General features: G+C 45.5%; 1 protein-coding gene across 6 annotated transcripts in view; it reads left to right on the top strand.

Annotated features, from left to right (window-relative positions):
• Positions 1 to 24,180, top strand: part of PLEKHG3 (pleckstrin homology and RhoGEF domain containing G3) — a 156,829-nt gene that overhangs the window by 115,227 nt on the left and 17,422 nt on the right. For 5 of the 6 annotated variants that reach the window (XR_005774707.1, XM_040410901.1, XM_040410898.1 and 2 more), the window contains exons 11-15: positions 12,064 to 12,097; positions 12,273 to 12,368; positions 13,857 to 13,895; positions 15,372 to 15,382; positions 23,603 to 23,809. Coding sequence is in view for 5 of the 6 variants with exons in the window: in XM_040410901.1 (XP_040266835.1) it covers positions 12,064 to 12,097; positions 12,273 to 12,368; positions 13,857 to 13,895; positions 15,372 to 15,382; positions 23,603 to 23,809 (387 nt within the window). In the remaining variant the exon portion in view is untranslated. The remainder of the gene's footprint in view (positions 1 to 12,063; positions 12,098 to 12,272; positions 12,369 to 13,856; positions 13,896 to 15,371; positions 15,383 to 23,602; positions 23,810 to 24,180) is intronic. The other variant, XM_040410899.1, reaches the window with a different exon arrangement.

Genomic DNA, 24,180 nt, shown 5'->3' with positions numbered 1-24,180 from the left:
GGCAGCCACTGGCTGACTTGTTTTTTGCTTTGCAGGCTCCTCCATACCGCCCTCATGTCTTCTTCTGGTCGGGCCCCCACTCCCCCTGCCGCCATTTCCACTCATTACGCCTGTTCTGTGTGTAATAGGAAGTTCCCATGTGGTCAGTCTTCCTCTCTCTGCGTGCAGTGCCTTCCCCCCAGGCCCACCCAGTCCGCTCCTGCGGCCCCCTCTTTGTCGGTCCTTCCGGAATGGGCTGCTACCCTATCCCAGGCCATAGGTAACCTTGCCAGCCTCTCCCAATCCCTAGCGCAGTCCTTGGACCGCTTACCCGCTCAGATTGCGGCCGCCTCGGGCAGGGACCCCCCCGCCGGGGAAGTCTGTTCCCGCTCTGGTACGAGGTCCAGCAAGCGACCTCGCACAGCCTCGGCCGGGTCCCATTCTTCCTCAGCTACCCCGGATCACTCCCCGGTTAGGTCTGAGTCGGGCGAAATTTCTTCTTCAGCCGCTTCCGCCGTTCCTGGGGACTCCTCCGCTTCTGATTCTGAATCAGAGCGGTGCTCGGCGATGTCTGCGGCCATTCAGGACCTCATCAAAGCCGTCCGTGACGCGCTCCATGTGCAGGACGTTCCCTGTTCCTCCTCCCTGGAGTCGGTGTCCTTCCGCCGGGCTAAACGTTCCACTGTGGTCTTCCCGAATCACGAGGATCTGGACGCGCTTCTGGCTAAGGAGTGGCGTCATCCTGATCGGCGCCTTCATCTTACCAAGGCCTCTGACGTCCCCTATCCTTTTTCTGAGGAATCTGTCAATACCTGGACGGTTCCTCCTCAGGTAGACCCTCAGGTTGCCCGCCTGGCGAAGGCTACTACCCTTCCCCTGGCTGACGCGGCTTCCTTGTCGGATCCCGCTGACAAACGGGTCGACTCTTTGGCCAAGTCTGTTTTCATCGCAGCGGGTGCCGCCATCCGCCCTGCGTTTGCCGCCTCCTGGGTGGCTAAGGCCTGCGCTATCTGGGCAAAACAGCTTGTTCGCGCCTTACCCCCAGACTCTGATCAAGGGGAACTGGCAGTGCTTGCCTCTCAAATTTACCAGGCGTCCAAATTTCTTTGCGATGCCTCTATGGAATCGGCCCGCCGATCCGGCCGTGCGGCCTCTAACTCTGTGGCCATTCGCCGCACCATCTGGCTTCGTTCTTGGGCGGCAGATTCCGCCTCCAAGAAGGCTCTGATTTCCCTTCCCTTTCTCGGTGGGAAGCTCTTTGGGAAGCGTCTGGAGGAGCTCATCTCGGAGGCCACTGGCGGTAAGAGCTCTCTTCTACCCCAGAATCAGCCTCGCCGCCGTCGCTTTCCTGGGTCGTCCTCTCGGGCGCAGTCCTTTCGGTCCTTTCGGGTCCCCCCTGCCCGATCTGACAAGAAGTCCTCCAGGCCTTCCTTTAAGGCCAAGCCCTCCTGGCATGCCAAGCCCAAACCTGCTCGCCCCCAGTCCACTAAACCTCCTTCCGCATGACTCTGTCAAGGTGGGAGGGCGTCTGCTCGCCTTTCAGGACGTCTGGCGAGCAAGTGTAGAAGACGCTTGGGTTCTGGAGGTAGTCTCCTCCGGATACAGGATCGAATTTTCCGATCTTCCGCCGGGACGGTTCTTCCTGACGTCGCCCCCCAGGTCCTCCTCCAGGGCAGAAGATTTTTTTCAGGCCATTCGTTCCCTTCGCTCTCTAGGGGTCATCGTTCCGGTTCCAGAATCAGAACGCTTTCGGGGGTTCTATTCGAATCTGTTCACGGTTCCCAAAAAGGACGGTTCGCTCCGTCCTATCCTGGACCTGAAGGCGCTGAATCACTTTGTCCGGGTCCGTCACTTTCGTATGGAATCCCTCCGGTCGGTGATCGCCTCCTTGGAGTCGGACGAGTTCCTGTCGTCCATCGACATTCAGGACGCCTATCTCCACGTCCCCATTGCCCTCTCCCACCAAAGGTTCCTTCGCTTCGCGGTAGGTTCTCTTCATTTCCAATTCGTAGCCCTGCCCTTCGGCCTGGCCTCTGCTCCGAGGGTCTTCACCAAGGTGTTGGCGCCTCTCATGGCCCTTCTACGTGCCAGGGGGGTCGCCTTGGTACCCTACCTGGACGACCTTCTGGTTCGGGCCCCGTCGTTGGAGGACAACCTGTCCAGCCTGCACATCACCCTCTCAGCTCTTGCTCAGTTCGGGTGGCTCGTCAACCACTCCAAGTCCTCCCTCGTCCCATGCCAGAGGATGCCCTTCCTGGGCATGATTTTCGACACTCACCTCGGGCGGGTGTTTCTCCCCCCAGAGAAGATTGCCTCCCTTCAGGCGGGGGTGACGCTTCTCCGCGGCCCGTCCACCTTGACTATCAGGACGTGTATGCGCGTCCTGGGGAGGATGGTGGCTTCCTTCGAAGCCATTCCCTATTCCCAATTCCACTCCCGGGACCTTCAGTTGTTTCTCCTATCCAGGTGGGACAAGTCCCAGGCAGGTCTCGATCGCCTGGTTCGTCTCCCTCTCCAGCTTCGCCAGGACCTCTCCTGGTGGCTGCTTCCTCGGACGGTGTCCCTGGGCCGTTCCTTTCTTCCCCCCAGTTGGCGGGTGATCACGACGGACGCCAGCCTCTCGGGTTGGGGAGCAGTCCTCGACTCTCTCACAGTCCAGGGTCTTTGGTCTGCTCAGTAGTCCTCCCTGCAGATAAATGTGCTCGAGCTCAGGGCAATTTTCCTGGCACTGTCTCACTGGACCCCACGTCTTTGCGGTCTCCCGGTCCGGGTCCAAACAGACAATTCCACCGCCGTGGCTTATCTGAACCACCAACGGGGCACCAGGAGCGTGATGGCCTTGCAGGAAGCCTCCCATATCCTGCGCTGGGCGGAGACCCACGTTCCCGTCCTCTCCGCGGTACACATTCCCGGGGTCGACAATTGGGCGGCAGACTACCTCAGTCGTCAGCTAGTCGACCCGGGCGAATGGTCTCCACACCCAGAGGTGTTCCTCCAACTTTGTCACCGATGGGAAACTCCGGACGTGGATCTTTTCGCGTCACGTCTCAACCACAGGATCCCGCGCTATGTTGCGCGGTCCAGAGACCCTCAGGCCTTCGCGGTAGACGCCCTAGTTCTGCCTTGGTCTCAGTTCAACCTTCTGTACCTTTTCCCCCCCATTCCCCTCCTGCCCCGAGTGCTCAAGCGTCTCAAGGCAGCCCGGGTTTCAGCAATCCTGGTGGCTCCGGATTGGCCCCGCAGGGCGTGGTACGCAGATCTAGTGTTTCTGCTCGCCGACGTTCCGTGGCGACTACCTCTGCGCCACGATCTCCTTTCTCAGGGCCCTCTGTACCACCCGAATTTACCTCAGCTTCGTTTGACGGCGTGGCCGTTGAGACCGCGGTCTTGAAGTCCCGTGGCCTCTCGGATTCTGTCATTAAGACGATGCTTCACGCTCGCAAACCCCAGTCAGCCCGTATTTACTACCGGACCTGGAGAGCGTATTTCGCCTGGTGCGATTCTGGGCGTTTCCGCCCTCTCCATTTCTCCGTCCCTAACGTTCTGGCCTTCCTTCAGGCCGGTTTTGACAAGGGTCTTCGCCTTGCTTCTCTCAGAGGACAGATTTCGGCCCTCTCAGTCCTTTTCCAACGTCCCGTGGCCTCGTGGGCTCAGGTTAGGACCTTTCTACAGGGTGTCGCTCGCCGAGCCCCTCCCTTTCGTTTTCCGGTGGAGCCGTGGGACCTGAATCTCGTCCTTGACGCCCTTCAGTCTTCTCCCTTCGAGCCTTTGGCAGAGATATCTCTGTCGTTTGTCTCGTTCAAGGTGGCCTTCTTAGTGGCAGTCACCTCCATCCGCCGGGTTTCCGAACTGGCGGCGCTTTCTTGCCGTTCGCCTTTCCTGGTTTTCCATCAGGACAAGGTGGTGTTGCGTCCCGTTCCCTCTTTTCTTCCAAAGGTGGTTTCGTCTTTTCATATCAATGAAGAGATCGTCCTTCCCTCTTTCTGCCCTAATCCTTCTCACCCTAGGGAGAAATCCCTCCATTGCCTTGATGTTGTTCGGGCCCTTCGCCTGTACCTTCGCCTCACGGAGCCCTTCCGTCGTTCGGATTCCCTTTTCGTGGTCCCGGCGGGTCCTCGTAGGGGCTTGCCTGCCTCCAAGGCCACCATCTCTCGCTGGGTTCGGTCGGCTGTCAAGGAGGCCTATATCGCAAAGGGCCGTGCTCCCTCTTCCAGGTTGACCGCTCATTCGACTAGGGCAGTTGGGGCTTCCTGGGCGGTGCGTCATCAGGCATCTGCTTCCCAGGTCTGCCGGGCCGCCACTTGGGCGTCAGTTCACACTTTCTCTAAGTTTTACCACATTCATTCTCTGGCTTCCGCTGACGCTAGCCTGGGGCGCAAGGTTCTGCAAGCAGCTGTGCTGTAGATTGGCGACATGGCGTTCTTCTTCCCTCCCTCAGGGACTGCTTTGGGATGTCCCATGGTGCTGTGTCCCCCAATGCCATGCACGAGAAAAATGGATTTTTTGTACTCACCGTAAAATCCTTTTCTCGTAGTAGGCATTGGGGGACACAGATCCCGCCCATTTTCTTATTGAGTTTCTTCTTGTTGTGGTCCCGGCGATTTGTGGTCGTTGGGTTCCCCAGTTGAAGACTTGTTGGCGTTCAGTTTCTGTTTGTTCAGGTGTGTGGCGTTCCTACTGCTTTTGTACCGACTGGTGTATCTCGGCTCTTGCAGAGGGGTATAGCCCACCTGGGCGGAGCCAACACTTTTTTGTTTCTAGTGTCAGCCTCCTAGTGGCAGCTGGGCATATACCCATGGTGCTGTGTCCCCCAATGCCTACTACGAGAAAAGGATTTTACGGTGAGTACAAAAAATCCATTTATCAGCTTGGCTCACCCCCTTCAATACACTTGTCCACATGTACATACAAAATACTGCCACAGGAAATAAGCGTGGAACAATTGGCGAGCACACCGACAATACATTGAATTATACATACCCGTATTTATCGGCGTATAACACACACTTTTTCCCCCTGAAAATAGGGGGCAAATCATGTATGCGTGTTATACGCCGATATTCACTGCGCTGTATGAGCCGGGAGAGAGGAGGGGCTGGAGTCCGTAACTAGGGGCGGGGCCCGGTGCAGTCACTGTACTCTTACACCGGGCCCCGCCGCTCAAAGTATTTATAAACGTGAATCCTTATCCTGTTATTAAGCTGCCCTCTCCCATGTTCCCATGTCCCCCCTGTATCCCCACAGCACTTACTTAAGCTTCAATAGCAGGCAGAGCAGACGGCAGCAGTAACGTCACTCACTGACGTCGAGCGCCTGCTCCGCCCCCTTTATGAATGAAGCAGGCGGAGCAGACGCGCGACGTCAGTGAGTGACGTTACTGGTGCCGTCCGCTCTGCCTGCTATGGAAGCGTGTGAATCGTAAGTGCTGTGGGGATACAGGGGGGACATGGGAGAGGGCAGCCTAATAACAGGATAAGGATTCACGTTTATAAATACTTCGGTGAGCGGCGGGGCCCGGTGTATTGGGGGACACTGTTATGAGGGGGATCTGTGGATGACATATAGCAGTGTCATCCACAGATCCCCCCCATAACAGTTCCATCCACAGATCCCCCCACCCCATAGCAGTACAATTTGAAATGGACACTGTTATGAGGGGGATCTGTGGATGACATATAGCAGTGTCATCCACAGATCCCCCCCATAACAGTTCCATCCACAGATCCCCCCACCCCATAGCAGTACAATTTGAAATTTATTTTTTTTTCCTGAAATTTCCCTTAAAATGAAGGGTGCGTGTTATACGCCAGTGCGTGTTATACGCCGATAAATACGGTACTTTATTGTAGCTATGCAAAAAGGACAAAACGGATTTTAAAATGTATTCAACCTGAACACGAGCAAGGCGAACCTGGAAAGTCTAGAATTATTACCTATGATACACACACCACTTCGAACTAGAAATACTCCCCTTAAGGCCTCATGCACACGACCGTGCCAGTTTTTGCGGTCCGCAAACCACGGATCCGCAAAAAGCGAAACCCGCTGTTACGTTTCGCAAATTGCAAGAGGCACACGGGCGGCTTTCGTTTTTTGCGGATCCGCGGTTTGCAGACCGCAAAAAACGGCACGGTCGTGTGCATGAGGCCTTAAGGGGAGTATTTCTAGTTCGAAGTGGTGTGTGTATCATGGGTAATAATTCTAGACCTTCCAGGTTCGCCTTGCTCGTGTTCAAGTTGAATACATTTTAAAATCCTTTTTGTCCTTTTTGCATAGCTACAATAAAGTATGTATAATTCAATGTATTGTTGGCCATTCTAGACATGCCTATTCTTGTTTGCAAAACGGACAAGAATAGGACATGTTATATTATTTTTGCGGGGCCACGGAGTGCTGTCCGCATCTTTTGCGGCCCCATTGAAGTGAATGGGTCTGCAACCGAGCCGCAAAAACTGCGGCTCGGATGCGGACCCGAAAAACGGTCGTGTGCATGAGGCCTAAATTGCACAGATGACAGTAACATAGATACACATAGAAAACACTAACAGACTAAAAGGCCGATTAAGGCCTCATGCACACGACCGTTGTGTGCATCCGTGGCCGTTGTGCCGTTTTCCGTTTTTTTTCAACAGGTCCATGGAAAAATCTGAAAATGCACCGTTTTGCAGCCGCATCCGTGATCCGCGTTTCCTGTCTTTCAAAAAAATAGGACCTGTCCTATTTTTTTGACGGACAACGGTTCACGGACCCATTCAAGTCAATGGGTCCGTGAAAGAACACAGATGCACACAAGATTGGCATCCGCGTCCGTGATCCGTGGCCGTAGGTTACTTTCATACAGACGGATCCGAAGATTCGGCTGCATAAAAGCTTTTTCAGAGATGAGTTTTCACTTTGTGAAAACTCATATCCGACAGTATATTCTAACACAGAGGCGTTCCTATGGTGATGGGGACGCTTCTAGTTAGAATATACTACGAACTGTGTACATGACTGCCCCCTGCTCCCTGGCAGCACCCGATCTCTTACAAGGGGCTGTGATCCGCACAATTAACCCCTCAGGTGCTGCACCTGAGGGGTTAATTGTGCATATCATAGCCCCCTATAAGAGATCAGGGGCTGCCAGGCAGCAGGGGGCAGACCCCCCTCCCTCCCCAGTTTTAATTTCATTGGTGGCCAGTGCGGCCCCCCCCCCCGCCCCCCCTCCCTCTATTGTATTAATATCATTGGTGGCCAGTGTGCGGCCTCCCCCGGCCCCCCCTCCCTCCCTCAATTGTATTATCATTGGTGGCCAGTGTGCGCCCCCCCTCTATTGTATTAATATCAGTGGTGCCCCCCCCTCCCCTCGATCATTGGTGGCAGCGGAGATTCCGATCGGAGTCCCAGTTTAATCGCTCTGGGGCTCCGATCGGTAACCATGGCAACCAGGACGCTACTGCAGGCCTGGTTGCCATGGTTACTTAGCAATATTACAATATTAGAAGCATCATACTTACCTGCTGCGATGTCTGTGACCGGCCGGGAGCTCCTCCTACTGGTAAGTGACAGATCATTAAGCAATGCGCCGCACAGACCTGTCACTTACCAGTAGGAGGAGCTCCCGGCCGGTCACAGACAGCGCAGCAGGTAAGTATGATGCTTCTAATATTGTAATATTGCTAAGTAACCATGCAGTAGCGTCCTGGTTGCCATGGTTACCGATCGGAGCCCCAGAGCGATTAAACTGGGACTCCGATCGGAATCTCCGCTGCCACCAATGATCGGGGGGAGGGGGGGCCACACACTTGCCACCAATGATATTAATACAATAGAGGGGGAGCCGGGGGAGGGCCGCACACTGGCCACCAATTAAATTACAATAGAGGGGGGGAGGGGGGGCGACGGAGGCCGCACACTGGCCACCAATGATATTACAATAGAGGGGGGGCCGCACACTGGCCACCAATGATATTAAAACTGGGGAGGGAGGGGGTCTGCCCCCTGCTGCCTGGCAGCCCCTGATCTCTTACAGGGGGCTATGATACGCACAATTGTGCTGATCACAGCCCCCTGTAAAAGATTGGGTGCTGCCAGGCAGCAGGGGGCAGTCATGTTCACAGTTAGTAGTATATTCTAACTAGAAGCGTCCCCTTCACTATGGGAACGCCTCTGTGTTAGAATATACTGTCGGATCTGAGTTTCACGATGTAACTCAAATCCGATGGTATATTCTAACATAGAAGCTTTCCCATGGTGATGGGGACGCTTCAAGTTAAAATACACCATCGGATTGGAGAAAACTCCGATCCTATGGTATATTAACTCCTGACTTTACATTGAAAGTCAATGGGGGACGGATCCGTTTGAAATTGCACCATATTGTGTCAACGTCAAACGGATCCGTCCCCATTGACTTGCATTGTAATTCAGGACGGATCCGTTTGGCTCCGCACGGCCAGGCGGACACCAAAACGACTTTTTTTTCATGTCCGTGGATCCTCCAAAAATCAAGGAATACCCACGGACGAAAAAACGTTCACGGAAAAACGGAATCTGTTTTTGCGGACCGCAAAAAAAAAACGGTCGTGTGCATGAGGCCTAAGGCCGGGTTCACGTCTCCGGCATATATGCCGACTGTCGGCTGGACAAAAAATACTACAAGCAGCATTTCTTTTTTGTGCAGCTTACTGATCCCATTATAGAGAATAGGGATTCGGTGGTGCACGGTGTATCCGGCTATGGTGGATAATATGGTGTACTTCGGCAGTCTGTTTCTCCACCGGAACATACTGCTGGAATTCGCAGTGCAGATATGAAAGCAGCCTAATATAATGAGCAACAGATAAGTACACAAATGGTTAATAAGAGTAAATATCACCAGATATCAGTGGTTTCCTCAGCCTTCTTCTGACCTCAACTGATATCTTATCTGGTGACATTTGCTTGTCTTTGATATGTGTATTTATGTATGGGGGGTGGGTACTTAAGAGTCTTTACCTGTTCACCATCCGTGGTTACGGTTTAGATCCATTTTTTTATTATTTTAATTCGGTATTGTCCTTTTTTGCCTAGCTACAGTCATGTGAAAAAATTAGGACACCCTTTGAAAGCATGTGGTTTTTTGTAACATTTTTAATAAATGGTTATTTCATCTCCGTTTCAACAATACAGAGAGATTAAAGTAATCCGACTAAACAAAGAAAACTGTAGAAAAGTCTTTTCAAGATCTTCTGTAAATGTCATTCTACAAAAATGCCTATTCTAACTGAGGAAAAAGATAGGACACCCTTGCCCCTAATAGCGAGTGTTACCTCCTTTGGCTGAAATAACTGCAGTGAGACGGTTCTTGTAGCCATCTACCAGTCTTCGACATCGGTCTGAGGAAATTTTACCCCACTCCTCAATGCAGAACTTTTTCAGCTGTGAGATGTTTGAGGGGTTTCTTGCACGTACAGCCCTTTTCAAGTCACCCCACAGCATCTCAATGGGATTCAAATCTGGACTTTGACTTGGCCATTCCAGGACTCTCCATTTCTTCTTTTTCAGCCAATCTTTGGTTGATTTACTAGTATGTTTTGGGTCATTGTCATGTTGCATGGTCCAGTTCCGCTTCAGCTTTAATTTTCTAACTGATGGTCTCACATGTTCTTCAAGCACCTTCTGATACACAGTAGAATTCATCGTGGATTCTATGATGGTGAGCTGACCAGGTCCTGCTGCAGCAAAGCAGCCCCAAACCATGACACTTCCACCTCCATGCTTCACAGTTGGTATGAGGTTCTTTTCTTGGAATGCTGTGTTTGGTTTACGCCAAACATGTCCTCTGCTGTTGTGTCCAAATAATTCAATTTTGGACTCATCTGTCCAAAGAACATTATTCCAGAAGTCCTGGTCTTTGTCAACTTTATCGCTGGCAAATGTCAGTCTGGCCTCGATGTTTCTCTTGGAAAGCAAAGGTTTCCTCCTTGCACACCTCCCATGCAAGTTAAACTTGTACAGTCTCTTTCTGATTGTAGAGGCATGTACTTCTACATCAACAGTAGCCAGAGCCTGCTGTAGTTCTCGAGATGACACTTTAGGGTTTTTGGATACCTCTTTTAGCATCTTGCGGTCTGCTCTTGGGGTGAACTTGCTGGGGCGACCAGTCCTGGGCATGTTGGCAGTTGTTTTGAAAGCCCTCCACTTGTAGACTATCTTCCGGACAGTGGAATGGCTGATTTCAAAATCTTTTGAGATCTTTTTAAATCCCTTCCCAGACTCATAGGCTGCTACAATCTTTTTTCTGAAGTCCTCTGACAGCTCTTTTGCTCTCACCATGGTGCTCACTCTCACTTCAACAGTCAGGAGCACACCAAACTAAATGTCTGAGGTTTAAATAGGGCAAGCCTCATTCAACATGCAGAGTAACGATCTACTAATTATGTGCACCTGGTGTGATATACCTGTGTGAGATCTGAGCCAATTTAAGAGGGAATACATGTGAGGGTGTCCTATCTTTTTCCTCAGTTAGAATAGGCATTTTTGTAGAATGACATTTACAGAAGATCTTGAAAAGACTTTTCTTCAGTTTTCTTTGTTTAGTTGGATTACTTTAATCTCTCTGTATTGTTGAAACGGAGATGAAATAACCATTTATTAAAAATGTTACAAAAAACCACATGCTTTCAAAGGGTGTCCTAATTTTTTCACATGACTGTATAATACAGTGTGTCTAGTTCACTTTATTGTTGGTGTGCTCAGTGCTCCATACTTTTTATTTTTGTAAGGGTACTCATTCACACGACCGTATAATTTTATTCGCTTCCAATCCGCATCCGTTCTGCATTTTGCGGGAATCAATGCGGATCCATTCATTCCTAGGGGTGAATAAAATGTGCAGACAACATTCAGTATGTTGTCCGCATCCGTATTTCTGCATTTCTAGTCCGCAAAAATATGTAGCTTGTACTACTATTGTCCGCACAGATCGGTCCGCAGCCCCATTCAAGTCAATGGAACCGCAAAGTCTCTGACGTTTGTAGTTTACAGTTCATGACGTCCTAGGAGAATCCCTGTAAATATAACTGTGAATAGTCCATGTGAATAGTGCCATATAATGTTCATAATACACCCACACAGTGCCCATATGAATAGTGCTATATCTTTATATATGCACATACGACACTTGCACAAAACACATATATATTCAACCTTTGCTTTCAACATTTGCTGGTGCAGTCAAAAAGACACCTGTGACCTCCACTAGTGACTGCAACATCTAAGCAGCTACACCTGCCATTTCAGTATGCCTTATATCTCAGAAACATTTTGTAATAGAATAGCACTAACCGCGCCATACACTGATTGCATGTTCAAGTATCCTAGTGGGACTAAAAAGAAGTAAAATATATTTTGAAATGTTTAAAAATGTATAACTATAAATTATATTAAAAGCTCAAATCCCTCCCCCTTTCCCATTTAATTTAGTAAAAATCTAGACCATAAAAATAAGCTTGATTGGTTTAATCACGTATCTAGAAGTCATGAGAATTGAAATATCACATGATGTATCCGCATTGAGAAAAGAAAATACACAGGGCCAGAATTGATGTTTATGATCACCTCACAGCCCCATTTGGTCCCCCCCAAAAAAATAAAATAAATACGCACATCACTTCATCAGTGAAAAAATAGTCATGGTTCTCCAGAGAGATGCATTTACAGAAATGATACAAAGGGGAGGAGAAGGTTTATAAGTATACCATTCAGGTACCATATTTTTGGCTATATAAAGCTAATTAGTAATATTGAAAATTTTCAGTATGTATAACGTAAAGGGATAGTATGTGATAAATTAAAAAATATTGTCTATTTTTCTTTTAAACCAGAAACTTTTGTCCATGGTCTTTTGTCTGATATCTCAAATCGGCCTTTCTCTAGAAGGGGTTGAGCCACCAGGCCCAGGTCATGAACAAGAGTGGCACTGCTGGAAAGAAAACAGATTTTTTTTTATTATATGCAAATACTTTAGTATTGTTTTTCCTCCTTCACTCTTTTTCATCGGGGCTATGTTAGTCATTACATTTAGCTTCAAAGCCATTTAATAAAATCAGATTTTTATTTTAGGCCAAGGAAGCAATTCTAGAGATGGATGCCATGTGTAAGTATAAAGACTTTATTATACTATACGGCCACCTCTGAGCCTTTTCAGCTTTGATATACTAACTTTTTGCTTACAAATATTTCTATAGCTTTTAAACATAGTTTTGAATCAAAGATTCCTGCAGATTGTACAGAATGTATAAAGGATGGCATTCATATATTCTTTTTCCCAGATCCAGGACGTTACAGATACAGCCCAGAAAGAGTAAAGAAAGCCATGTCTGTAATTGACCCAACGGTCACGCAGCGATCAGGACGTAGGCAGTCTGGTACGATTCATGTTACTAAAGCCGTTGTTCCACTGATAACCCATGAATTAGATACAGTACTGTGCAAAGGTTAGAAAAAATGCTGCAAAGTTAGAATGGTTTTAGAAAGAGAAGTGTAAATAGTTTATCAATTAATAAAAAGGGAGAAATCTAAATCAAATCCGTATTTGGGGTGACCACACTTTACTTTTAATACAGCATCAGTTCTTCTAGGTACACCTGCACAATATTTGAAGGAACTCGGCAGGGAGGTTGTTCCAAACGTCTTGGAGAACTAGCCACAGATCTTCTGTGGATGTAGGCTTGCTCAAATCCTTTTGTCTCTGCGTGTAATCCCAGACAGATGCTATGAGATCAAGGTTCTGTGGAGTCCATATCATCATTTCCTTCCTCTCTTTGATGATAGTTCTTTATGACTTGGGCTGTATGTTTGGTTTTGTTGTCCTGCTACAGAATAAATATTTAAACTATTAACACTTCTATTTTTGGAAGAATTCTTACTTGGCAGCATTTTTCCACACCTGCCCAAAAATGTTTGCACAGTACTGTATGTCATAAATGTAAGTTAGGTGGCTAGACCCGTTTGGCATCCACAAGGTTAATGTTACAATGAGAGTAGACTCCTTTTGAACTGCCCAGAGGATTTGTATTGCAGGAAGCAAGGCTGAGGGGGGTTGTCTCTTAGTCAATGCAAAGTGAGAGATGTGACGCCTCAGTCTTTTTGCATACAGCTTGTAAATAAAAGAAAAAAATGTGTAATCACCAAAAAAAGAGAGCCATGTCTCCAGTGCTCCCTATAAGTAAAGATACAACTTTCTACCAAATCTTGGGATTTGACAATGGTAATATAGTGAAGTCAGATATCCATCCAAAAATCCCCACCACTAATGACCAGGAGGGGCCCCTGGAATCCCTGTCAGTGAGCAGTATATCCAAGATCGATGGGAGCATCCAACCGTGTGTACTTAGTTGGCTTTTTCCCAGCACTCCCAATGATCACTATGGAGAGGGGCAGGGCAACAACTGGGGGCCGCAGAGGTCACCGCTGAATATAAAGTGGTATACATTGGAGAATAAAGTCTTATAGAAGGCTTAGACATGATGGGAACACGGCCTAAAAAACTGCCAGAAAGCAAAGAAACTTTTTTGTAATATTAACATACATTTTGTATTTACATTTAGCCTAGCCTAGGCTGAAAAACGAACATGTGATGTACATTTTTTTAACGGCCATCACACGTCTGTTTTAAGACCAATGGTAGTCTATGGGGTTATTCACACAGCAGTTTTTTTGACTGTCAGTGAAAAACAGACATAAAAAAAAAAGAACATGTTCTATCTTGTCCGTTTTTCACTGACAGACTGCCCCCATACAATTGAAGGGGTCAATTTTTTAAGTCTGTTTTTAACGGTCGTATGCATCTAGCCTTACTGGATGGCATGAATATTGTTGTGTTGTTCTAATTCTGTCTTTTTATTTTCCTGCAGAACCAACAAAGCATATTCTGAAGCATTTGAGTGAGAATGGTAAGATTTATTATGTTTACAATAGAAATGCGTAGAGCAGAATGTCTTAGTGAGCATATGTAGCTTACCAATCCACACTTAGCCTAGCACAGTCAGCACTAGCAACCCAAACGAGGGGACGAACAGGCTGCAGGGGTTTACGGATTTTAGTATTGTTTTCTGTAGTCAGGTCACTGCTTTGATTGTCCGGTGGGTCTCTTGAAAATGATAGGTGGAACTGCATTAGTTGCTGTGAGCAACTACTTTACTTATGCGTTTGTTCTATTATTCCTCCTTGAAATTTATGAATAAATTGGCGAAGAGGAATAATAGGGGCAGGGGGGAGAGACAGAATAGATTAGGGTAGAAGTTGCTTTTTCAGTTGTTACAAGTTATACTCTTTCTTAAAGAGGGGGATTTTCAGGTTCCTTTGGAAAATCTGAATGCATGGAGAGAGTCATACATATTAAACTATTGTCGGCTGAACCTGCCATCAGTCTAATATGTATTGAAGATCCAGATTTTCTCCCGGCCGGATATGTTTGGGGGGAAGCTGGGAGAAATAGCTGTTGGCTGATCCAGCATTTGGCCAACACCTGTTGAAGGTCTGCAGCCACACTGATGTGTTGGAAGTTGTAGAGCATTTTGGATTCACCAAAGACGTCTTGGAGACTATTTCTAAATGTAGAAGATGAGGCTTGCTGGAGGTGAACCTCTGCTCAGACTTTGTTGGTTGGGATGTAAAGGGATTTTTTTTCACCATAGGAAGTGATGGCATACTGCTAAAATGTGTGGTGTAGAGAACGGCAAGATAGCTTCATTCCGTTGGCTGGAGTTGTATTGAAGTTTTGCTCAGCAAGTAGACCTAATGAGAACTAAATCAAAGGGACCTTCATTCCCACCAATCATAATGTCATGGTCTAACTTAGCGATATTCTGTAACATTACAAGATTGGAACAGCCTTATGCTTTCAACCAGAAACTTAAAAAATTCTTCACAATTTGTTATTCAGCTTCATACTTACTACTGCTATACTCCTGGTTCCACAAGCTAAAGGTGTTGTGCAAGAATTGGGTGGGGCTGCAAAGGGAAGATGACTTACCCGCTTCCCGATGCCAGCTCCTTGTCCTGCCAGCTTGTGATGCTCCACTGTACTCCTGCGATGCCAACATCTGGTTTGACATTGCTGAAGACAATCACTGGCCTCAGCGGTGTCCGGCTCCCCTTGTGTCATGACAAAAGTAGTCCAGAATGATAATTTGGTGCTTGTTTTCAGCAATATAATGTGACATTTTACAAGAGCAAAAACAGCCATTGATTAAAAAGCTTATATCTAGTGATTACATTTTATCACGTGCTGTCTTTCTGAAGGTTCTCCATCTTTTTTTCATACATTGTCTGATAATTTATTTAAAATTATGTCTTGATATGTATGGCGATTTTTATTATTATTAACATTTGTTTCTTTTCTTTCTTTGCCGGTTCAAAATATCCAGTGGGCTTAAAGGTAAAATATAATTTATTATCTGCAGTAATTTTCCAGTCTTTAGTAATGCCCTGTCTCGAAACCATTTTATAATGTTCTACTTGTACACTTTTCATATTAACGAACAACCTAAACTGACATTTTATTAGCTGTAACTTCTAATACTGGGTAGAAAATACATCTATCCGCTTTAACAAAGCTGACTGGTAAATTAATAATATGCGGTTTCCGGCATAGATAAATAGCCACCAAAATGCTACCGATATATTAGAGCTAAAAAATGTAAATTTGTTTTATAGGAGTATTACTATATGTAAAGGAGTTTTATTGGTTTTAGGTTATTAAAGCTCAGTTGCTGTGCAAATGAAAAGTTATGCAAGTTAAAGGCATTCTCTGGGAATTAAGAAAATGAAAATACTTAAATATTACTTTATTAATATATTCTCAAATACCTTTCATTAGTTATAATGGCACATTTTGTCTGGGGAGCATAGGGATGAATCTCTCTGGGAATGAAGTTCATGAGGAGACATGAAGTACAGAGAGGACAGGCTGTGGTAATGGAGACTGCATACAACTGCTGCTGCTCATTAGCTACATCACCACCCGTCCTCTCTGTACTTCATGTCTCCTCATGAACTTCAATTCATACAGAGATTCAGCTGAAGATCTTATCAGCAGTACTCAGGATCATAATCCCTAACAAGCAGAGCAGAGAGGAGGATGAGGCAGCTCTTTACCTCAGTGTTGTGAAGTAACTTGTCCTGCTGTGTGATTAGGACCGGTTCTGTGTGTACTGGTAGGACGATTTAATAGGACCATTTTATTTTCCATGATGGTTGCTCCCTAGGCACAAAGAGCCATTATAACTAATGAAAGGTATTTGGGAATATATTTATAATAAAGTATTTTCAGTGATTTTATTTTCTGAATTTCCGGAGAACCCCTTTAATGTATGTTTCAATTTCTCACCACTGTCAAGATATTAGTCTGCTGTAAATATATGAGAACTCAGTCCCGCTCTTTAGGTGAGAAGTGGATATAGTTACATCCAGTTTATGAAATGCTCTGTGAGCATAATACATTAACAGCAGCCGCGAACATCTATTATATTGTGGTGGTCACCCTCTTTGTTGCTTTAGCTGCACACATCTCTCTAAGGCATTCAGGCTTGGTCGAGGTTTTCTGATGTAGTTTTAATGTTAAAACCAGGTATGGATTCACAAAATTAGAAAAGTAGAATCTGCTTGTTATACATTCTCTCTCTTAAAGGGTTTCTCCTCTTTTCCTATATTGATGACCTAGAATAGGTTATCAATGTAAAAAAAAAAAAGCATAGAACCCCTTTAAAGGGTTTATCCCGTGGCTAATTTAAAAAAATGAAAATCAGACATCATATAATAGATGACAATCTCTTTCTAACAAAGCTAGAACCAGCCCTGTACCTCACATGGATCCAGAGATCTCCACATTTATTGCTCTGATAGATTTATATCAAGCGTACAGCTCAAGTGGGGTGTCATTTCTGCTGCAGCTCAGGAGGTGTGTCCATGCTCTCCCCATCACAGCTCAGGAGGTGTGTCCATGCTCTCCCCATCACAGCTCAGGAGGTGTGTCCATGCTCTCCCCATCACAGCTCAGGAGGTGTGTCCATGCTCTCCCCATCACAGCTCAGGAGGTGTGTCCATGCTCTCCCCATCACAGCTCAGGAGGTGTGTCCATGCTCTCCCCATCACAGCTCAGGAGGTGTGTCCATGCTCTCCCCATCACAGCTCAGGAGGTGTGTCCATGCTCTCCCCATCACAGCTCAGGAGGTGTGTCCATGCTCTCCCCATCACAGCTCAGGAGGTGTGTCCATGCTCTCCCCATCACAGCTCAGGAGGTGTGTCCATGCTCTCCCCATCACAGCTCAGGAGGTGTGTCCATGCTCTCCCCATCACAGCTCAGGAGGTGTGTCCATGCTCTCCCCATCACAGCTCAGGAGGTGTGTCCATGCTCTCCCCATCACAGCTCAGGGGGGCAGTTGAAGGATGAAATTGATCATGTGCGGTCATCTCAGTGAGCAGGGCAAAGAAATAAGAAAACAGCAGGTGGCGCTATACAGATACATTTTATTGAATTACTCAATAACAACAATTATTACATGCAATTACAAAAGTTTTCAGATCCAGGTGCTGGTTTGAAAACTGCAGAACATTTTTCATCGGACAACCCCTTTAAGGTCCTTTTACACAGACTGAGAATCAGATGAATTAAGGTTGATGAACATTTGTACAAAGGCTTGTTCCCGATTAATTGGCCTGTGAAAAGGTGTCCACAGTCACCAATGAACGAGCAAATGCTGGTTCATCAGGTGATAGTGCTTTTCAGCCTGCGTCTAAAATCATTGTCTCTGTTAACAGAACGTGCTGTGTATTTTCTATGACTCTATACAGTGGAGATAATTGGTGAATGACCGCTGACGATCAGGCAACAATTGCCTGAAACATCGGTTGGTGTAAAGGACCTTTGTGGTGCTGGCATGCAGTGCTGTTCGGATGCTTTAAACTGCTTTTAAATGCATGTTTGTTGGTGCAGTAACCGCATGCAGACAACGGCACACAGTTTTTTAACTGCATCACAACTGTGCTATGTGGCAGCGCCTCAATGATCCCTTGGTTCATAAAACGGCATTAGAAAACCTGATCAAAACCTGAACATGTGAAAGTAGCCTGAGAGTTTGCTACAATTTCTCAGCCTGGACTTTTGTTTAAAGGGATTCTGTCACCAGGAAATTTATCGTTAATCCATTACCACCTTATATGTCTAGCTAGGCTGATTCTGGAGATATCTTTGACTTGGCTATCCGTTGCTTCTTTCTGGACGAAAAGTACTTTTAGGACTCATTTACACGTATGGTTGTGTGAACTGCGAATGCGGACCCGTTGACCCACCGCAAAAAAAAGGACATGTCCTATCTTTTGCCATATTTTACAGATCAACGACCGATTCAAGTCACTGGGTCTGCACCGCAATACTGGATTCACACGGCTGGTACCTGTGCATTGCAACACAGCCACGGCGACCATTCGGTTGTGTGAATGAGCCTTGAATCCATATACAAATGAGCAGTTGAGTGAAATGAGGGCAGACCTTGGCCACTCTAGGTACCCTTGCTCCTCCTGCTTTCTCTGCTAACCAGAGGTGAGATGACTATGCAGGAACTTGTCCCGGTCAGTAAAGGAGGAGAGGGGAGGGCTGGCAGAAAGAAGCAGGGTGAGCTTGGACCCATCCACTGTACTTTAGCTACTGATTCAGAATGAAGCAACTGACTTCTGAGAAAGAGTGTTCATTCAGCTGAGTTAGTCCTACAAGGCATTGTATTTTCCTAGTTAGACTTCCTTTTAAAAGGGTTTTTCCACGTTGGGTCATCAATATCTGATTGTTGACTTTCCAACTCCTGGCATACCCACCCCAAATCTCAATCTGTGGTTTAAAGAGGCCAAGGCATTCCTGTGAGTGCTGTGGCATCTTCCTAGACCAGTGACTTCATGTTCATTGGATGATGAAAGTATCTTACCTGAACATAGTTATGTCAAGGAGTAAGAAGGGGTGAACTCCCAAACCTGGTAGGATCATTCACCCCCTCGCGCCATAAATGTTTTTGTCCTTTTCTTTCTCCAGATTTCAGAAGCCATGACTTTTTATTTTTATTTTTTTCCTTTTCAGTTCATATAGCTTTCTGAGGACTTGTTTTTTGTTGGCAAGTTGTTTTTATAACGTATTGAAAAACAGAACTAAATTCTTTGGGGGTTGAAATTGGGGGGAAAAATTCCTCAGTGTTTTTGTGGTTTTTACGGTGTTCATTTTGCACTAAAAATGACATCGGTTTACCTACAGCGTTACTAATATTAGATAGGTTTTCTTATGCTTGAGTACTTAACCACTTCCCGCCACGCTAACGCCGAAAGGCGTCATTTCTGCGGCGCTCCCAGGTCACACTAACGCCAATAGGTGTCATCTCGCGTGAGCTTAGATTTCCAGTGAACGCGCGCACACAGGCGCGCGCGCTCACAGGAACGGAAGGTAAGAGAGTTGATCTCCAGCCTGCCAGCGGCGATCGTTCGCTGGCAGGCTGGAGATGTGTTTTTTTTAACCCCTAACAGGTATATTAGACGCTGTTTTGATAACAGCGTCTAATATACCTGCTACCTGGTCCTCTGGTGGTCCCCTTTGTTTGGATCGACCACCAGAGGACACAGGTAGCTCAGTAAAGTAGCACCAAGCACCACTACACTACACTACACCCCCCCCCGTCACTTATTAACAGGTCATTTTTTACAGAATTTGATTTCAAACTCCTTACCACACATTCGGGCCCCTAGAATGCCAGGGCAGTATAACTACCCCACAAGTGACCCCATTTTGGAAAGAAGACACCCCAAGGTATTCCGTGAGGGGCATGGCGAGTTCCTAGAATTTTTTATTTTTTGTCACAAGTTAGTGGAAAATGCTGATTTTTTTTTTTTTTTTTTTCATACAAAGTCTCATATTCTACTAACTTGTGACAAAAAATAAATACTTCAATGAACTCACTATGCCCATCAGCGAATACCTTGGGGTCTCTTCTTTCCAAAATGGGGTCACTTGTGGGGTAGTTATACTGCCCTAGCATTCTAGGGGCCCGAATGTGTGGTAAGGAGTTTGAAATCAAATTCTGTAAAAAATGACCTGTGAAATCCGAAAGGTGCTCTTTGGAATATGGGCCCCTTTGCCCACCTAGGCTGCAAAAAAGTGTCACACATCTGGTATTGCCGTACTCAGGAGAAGGTGGGAAATGTGTTTTGGGGTGTCATTTTACATATACCCATGCTGGGTGAGAGAAATATCTTGGCAAAAGACAACTTTTCCCATTTTTTTATACAAAGTTGGCATTTGACCAAGATATTTATCTCACCCAGCATGGGTATATGTAAAAAGACACCCCAAAACACATTCCTCAACTTCTCCTGAATACAGAGATACCAGATGTGTGACACTTTTTGCAGCCTAGGTGGGCAAAGGGGCCCATATTCCAAATAGCACCTTTCGGATTTCACAGGTCATTTTTTACAGAATTTGATTTCAAACTCCTTACCACACATTTGGGCCCCTAGAATGCCAGGGCAGTATAACTACCCCACAAGTGACCCCATTTTGGAAAGAAGAGACCCCAAGGTATTTCGTGATGGGCATAGTGAGTTCATAGAAGTTTTTTATTTTTTGTCACAAGTTAGTGGAATATGAGACTTTGTAAGGAAAAAAAAAATCAAAAAAAAAATCATCATTTTCCGCTAACTTGTGACAAAAAATAAAAAGTTCTATGAACTCACTATGCCCATCAGCGAATACCTTAGGGTGTGTACTTTCCGAAATGGGGTCATTTGTGGGGTGTTTGTACTGTCTGGGCATTGTAGAACCTCAGGAAACATGACAGGTGCTCAGAAAGTCAGAGCTGCTTCAAAAAGCGGAAATTCACATTTTTGTACCATAGTTTGTAAACGCTATAACTTTTACCCAAACCATTTTTTTTTTACCCAAACATTTTTTCTTTATCAAAGACATGTAGAACTATAAATTTAGAGCAAAATTTCTATATGGATCTAGTTTTTTTTGCAAAATTTTACAACTGAAAGTGAAAAATGTCATTTTTTTGCAAAAAAATCGTTAAATTTCGATTAATAACAAAAAAAGTAAAAATGTCAGCAGCAATGAAATACCACCAAATGAAAGCTCTATTAGTGAGAAGAAAAGGAGGTAAAATTCATTTGGGTGGTAAGTTGCATGACCGAGCAATAAACGGTGAAAGTAGTGTAGTGCCGATTTGTAAAAAAGGGCCTGGTCTTTAGGGGGGTATAAACCTGTGGTCCTTAAGTGGTTAAATTTTATTTATTTTTTTGACAAAAATTGCTTCGTATTGCCATACTTTCATACTCCTATAACTTTTTTATTTTTCAATTTACAGAGCTGTGTGAAGACTTTTTTTGGGTTCAGCTGTAGTTTTTATTGGTACATATGGCTTTTTGATCACTTATTCCGTTTTTTTTTTGTTCTGGTTGAGGTGACAAAAAATGCTGATTCTTAGCATTTTGATTATTTATTTCCTTTATGGCATTCACACAGTAGCACACTATTTTAGCTATACACTGTGCAGAGTAGTTAGTTTAATAGTTTGGACATTTTCGGGTACTGCAGTGCCATTCAGGTTTTTTTCAGGAATTCCTCCTTGCCACACGTCTGGAATGCGTTAAAAATGCAAAATCCTCAGGAATGCACCAATGAACTTTAGCATGTAAGCAATGGGAATTATATAGTATATTTTTCCATCCCCCTATACAAGCTGTAATGCTAATTAACAATAATAAGTTCCTAAACCTTTTATAATGCATTAACTAAGGCTACATTTAAACAGGTATAATATGGGTGCTTTATTGCTCTCTTATTACGGATGCAACGCATGATCCTCCTGTAGCTCATCAGAAAATGAGTTTGAGCACCATAGCGCTGGTTTGAACCAGGTGTTGCATTTATAAGGCTACTTTCACACTTGCGGCAGGACGGATCCGACAGGCTGTTCACCCTGTCGGATCTGTCCTCCCGCTATTTTGCCGTACCGCCGCTCCGTCCCCATTGACTATAATGGGGGCGGAGCTCCGGCGCAGTTCGCGGTGAGAGGCCGCCGGACTAAAAAGTCGGACATGCAGGACTTTTAGTCCAGCGGCCTTTCGCCGTGCTGCGCCGGAGCTCCGCCCCGTCCCCATTATAGTCAATGGGGACGGAGCAGCGAAATAGCGGAAGGACAGATCAGACAGGGTGAACAGCCTGTCGGATCCGTCCTGCCGCAAGTGTGAAAGTAGCCTAATATGGGCACAAAAATGGCCCCAGTATTACATACTGTTATTTAAACAGAAACCATGGAAATTGAAAATGTATGTTTATGGCAACAGTAAATGAGCGGGAAAATGTCTTTTCTGACTGATGAAACTTTATTTCATGTGTTAGAAATATATTAGTGATAATAATTATCACTATTACTGCAGCGTGTACAGGTATTGCTACAGAAGCAGTCTGTATATTTTATTCTCTAGATCTGGTATTGACAGGATGTGTAAAATGTAAATGTATTTTTGGTGCAACTTATTTGGCACCGTGAGCTAGATGTTGGCAAATGTCTGGGTTGAGACATTAATAAACAGCTTAATTAGGTGTAGAGGGGTGATTAGAGGAGCAATCGCTTAGCTTCACACTCCTTTTCTGGAATGAAATATCTCTGTATGTAACAATTAGAGAGAAAATATGCTCTCTGATGGGTGAAGGGGGTTGAGAACATGACGATGAAGTGTTGTTTTTCGGTCTCAGGACCCTGATACCCTTTCTTTGTTGAAAGAGCCATCAGCTCGTCAGCATATTTGACCATTTGATATTCTTCTGAACACCACATTAGTATCAAATTGAGTGAGCTGTATTGATCATTTGAGCTCACTAATTGAGGTTAGACAGAGTAGACTTCAGCAAGCCATGTTAAATCTAAATCTCATTGATTTTACCATAGAAGTGAAGTGAAAGTGTTTTTTTTTTTTTTTTTGGGGCCTTGTTTCATGTTACTCCTCCTAAAATGTAAAGTTTGACTTCTCAAAACTTAAACTTATCTGAGTGATTAATTTAAAAGTTCTCCTGATGTCCTCTTCTAGCCACAACCAGGAGTCAGAATTTTGATGTAATTACCTAACTTGTATTCTATGGAATCTGTGAAATCGTCCACTGCCCCCATAGGATACACTTATTTTCAAGAGATGTATTTTTTACATTACTTTTTTTTTTTTTAAATGGACAACCCTTTCATGTGGAGGCAGAGACAATACTCCAGTTCAGAGATCTGTGTTTGGAAGGCGGTAGTGTCAGTCAAGTTCAGGAAGGCAGAGTGATAGCAGGAGGCCAGACTCCTCCAAAAGTGGTAAAGTCCAGAAGACACATTAGAGTCAAGCAGCTAGCCTTCATACACTTTACAGGGCACATAGAGCAGATTGTGACCCTGGGACTTTTAGTACCCTAAAAGTGGACAGTGATTCCTACAATCACTATCAACTTAAGTGAGTAAACGGCAAATATCAAAATTGTAATTTCAGTGCTAAATGAGGAATTATCAAGTAGTAATCTGTAAAGACATGCATTGTCAGCAGTTTCGGTGCAAATACATTACGCCCCTTGGTATTGTTTGTTCAGCATGCAGGCAGTGATGACGCTCTACTGGATTTTGAGGACATACTGCAGCAAAGTCTAAGCAGTCTGACACCAATCTGTAATGATCCACAGAAAGAGAGAGTTAAGGAGGATCCAGGCAGTACTGAGATAATTAGAGGCCTAGAGGATGAACTCACTGCCTCTGAAGAAGAAAATGAGGAGTACATGCACCTGGAAGATGATGGACAGGTAGCTAAAATTGCCATAAACCTGCTGGTGGTTGCACATTGCTAGTGGTGTGGGTCTTTCAGTCTATCTTCTTCTTGTGCATGTTTCTAATTTAATTCTTGTTCTAATATGTTTTATGTCATTGCTCTTTCTTTTGCATTGTAATTTAAAGCTGGACCGGTTAAACGGGACTTGTAATTTGTTGTAATGTTCAGTCATATTGTAATTACAGGCCATAAAATTATGATCAGTAGGGGTCTGGGACCACTATTAATTTCTAAAACACAGCTTCTTTTTATGTATTTCCTCTGTTCAGCATTTCAATTCGTTCAGCTAACTCAAGTGAATGGCGCTCCTGCACAATGGGTTAATAGGAGCCTGCCATGAAGAAG

This window comes from Bufo bufo, chromosome 11 (genome assembly GCF_905171765.1).
Source record: "Bufo bufo chromosome 11, aBufBuf1.1, whole genome shotgun sequence".
NCBI lineage: Eukaryota > Metazoa > Chordata > Amphibia > Anura > Bufonidae > Bufo > Bufo bufo.
Note: the sequence above shows the minus strand (reverse complement) of the source record. Positions and strands in the feature narration are given on the sequence as shown.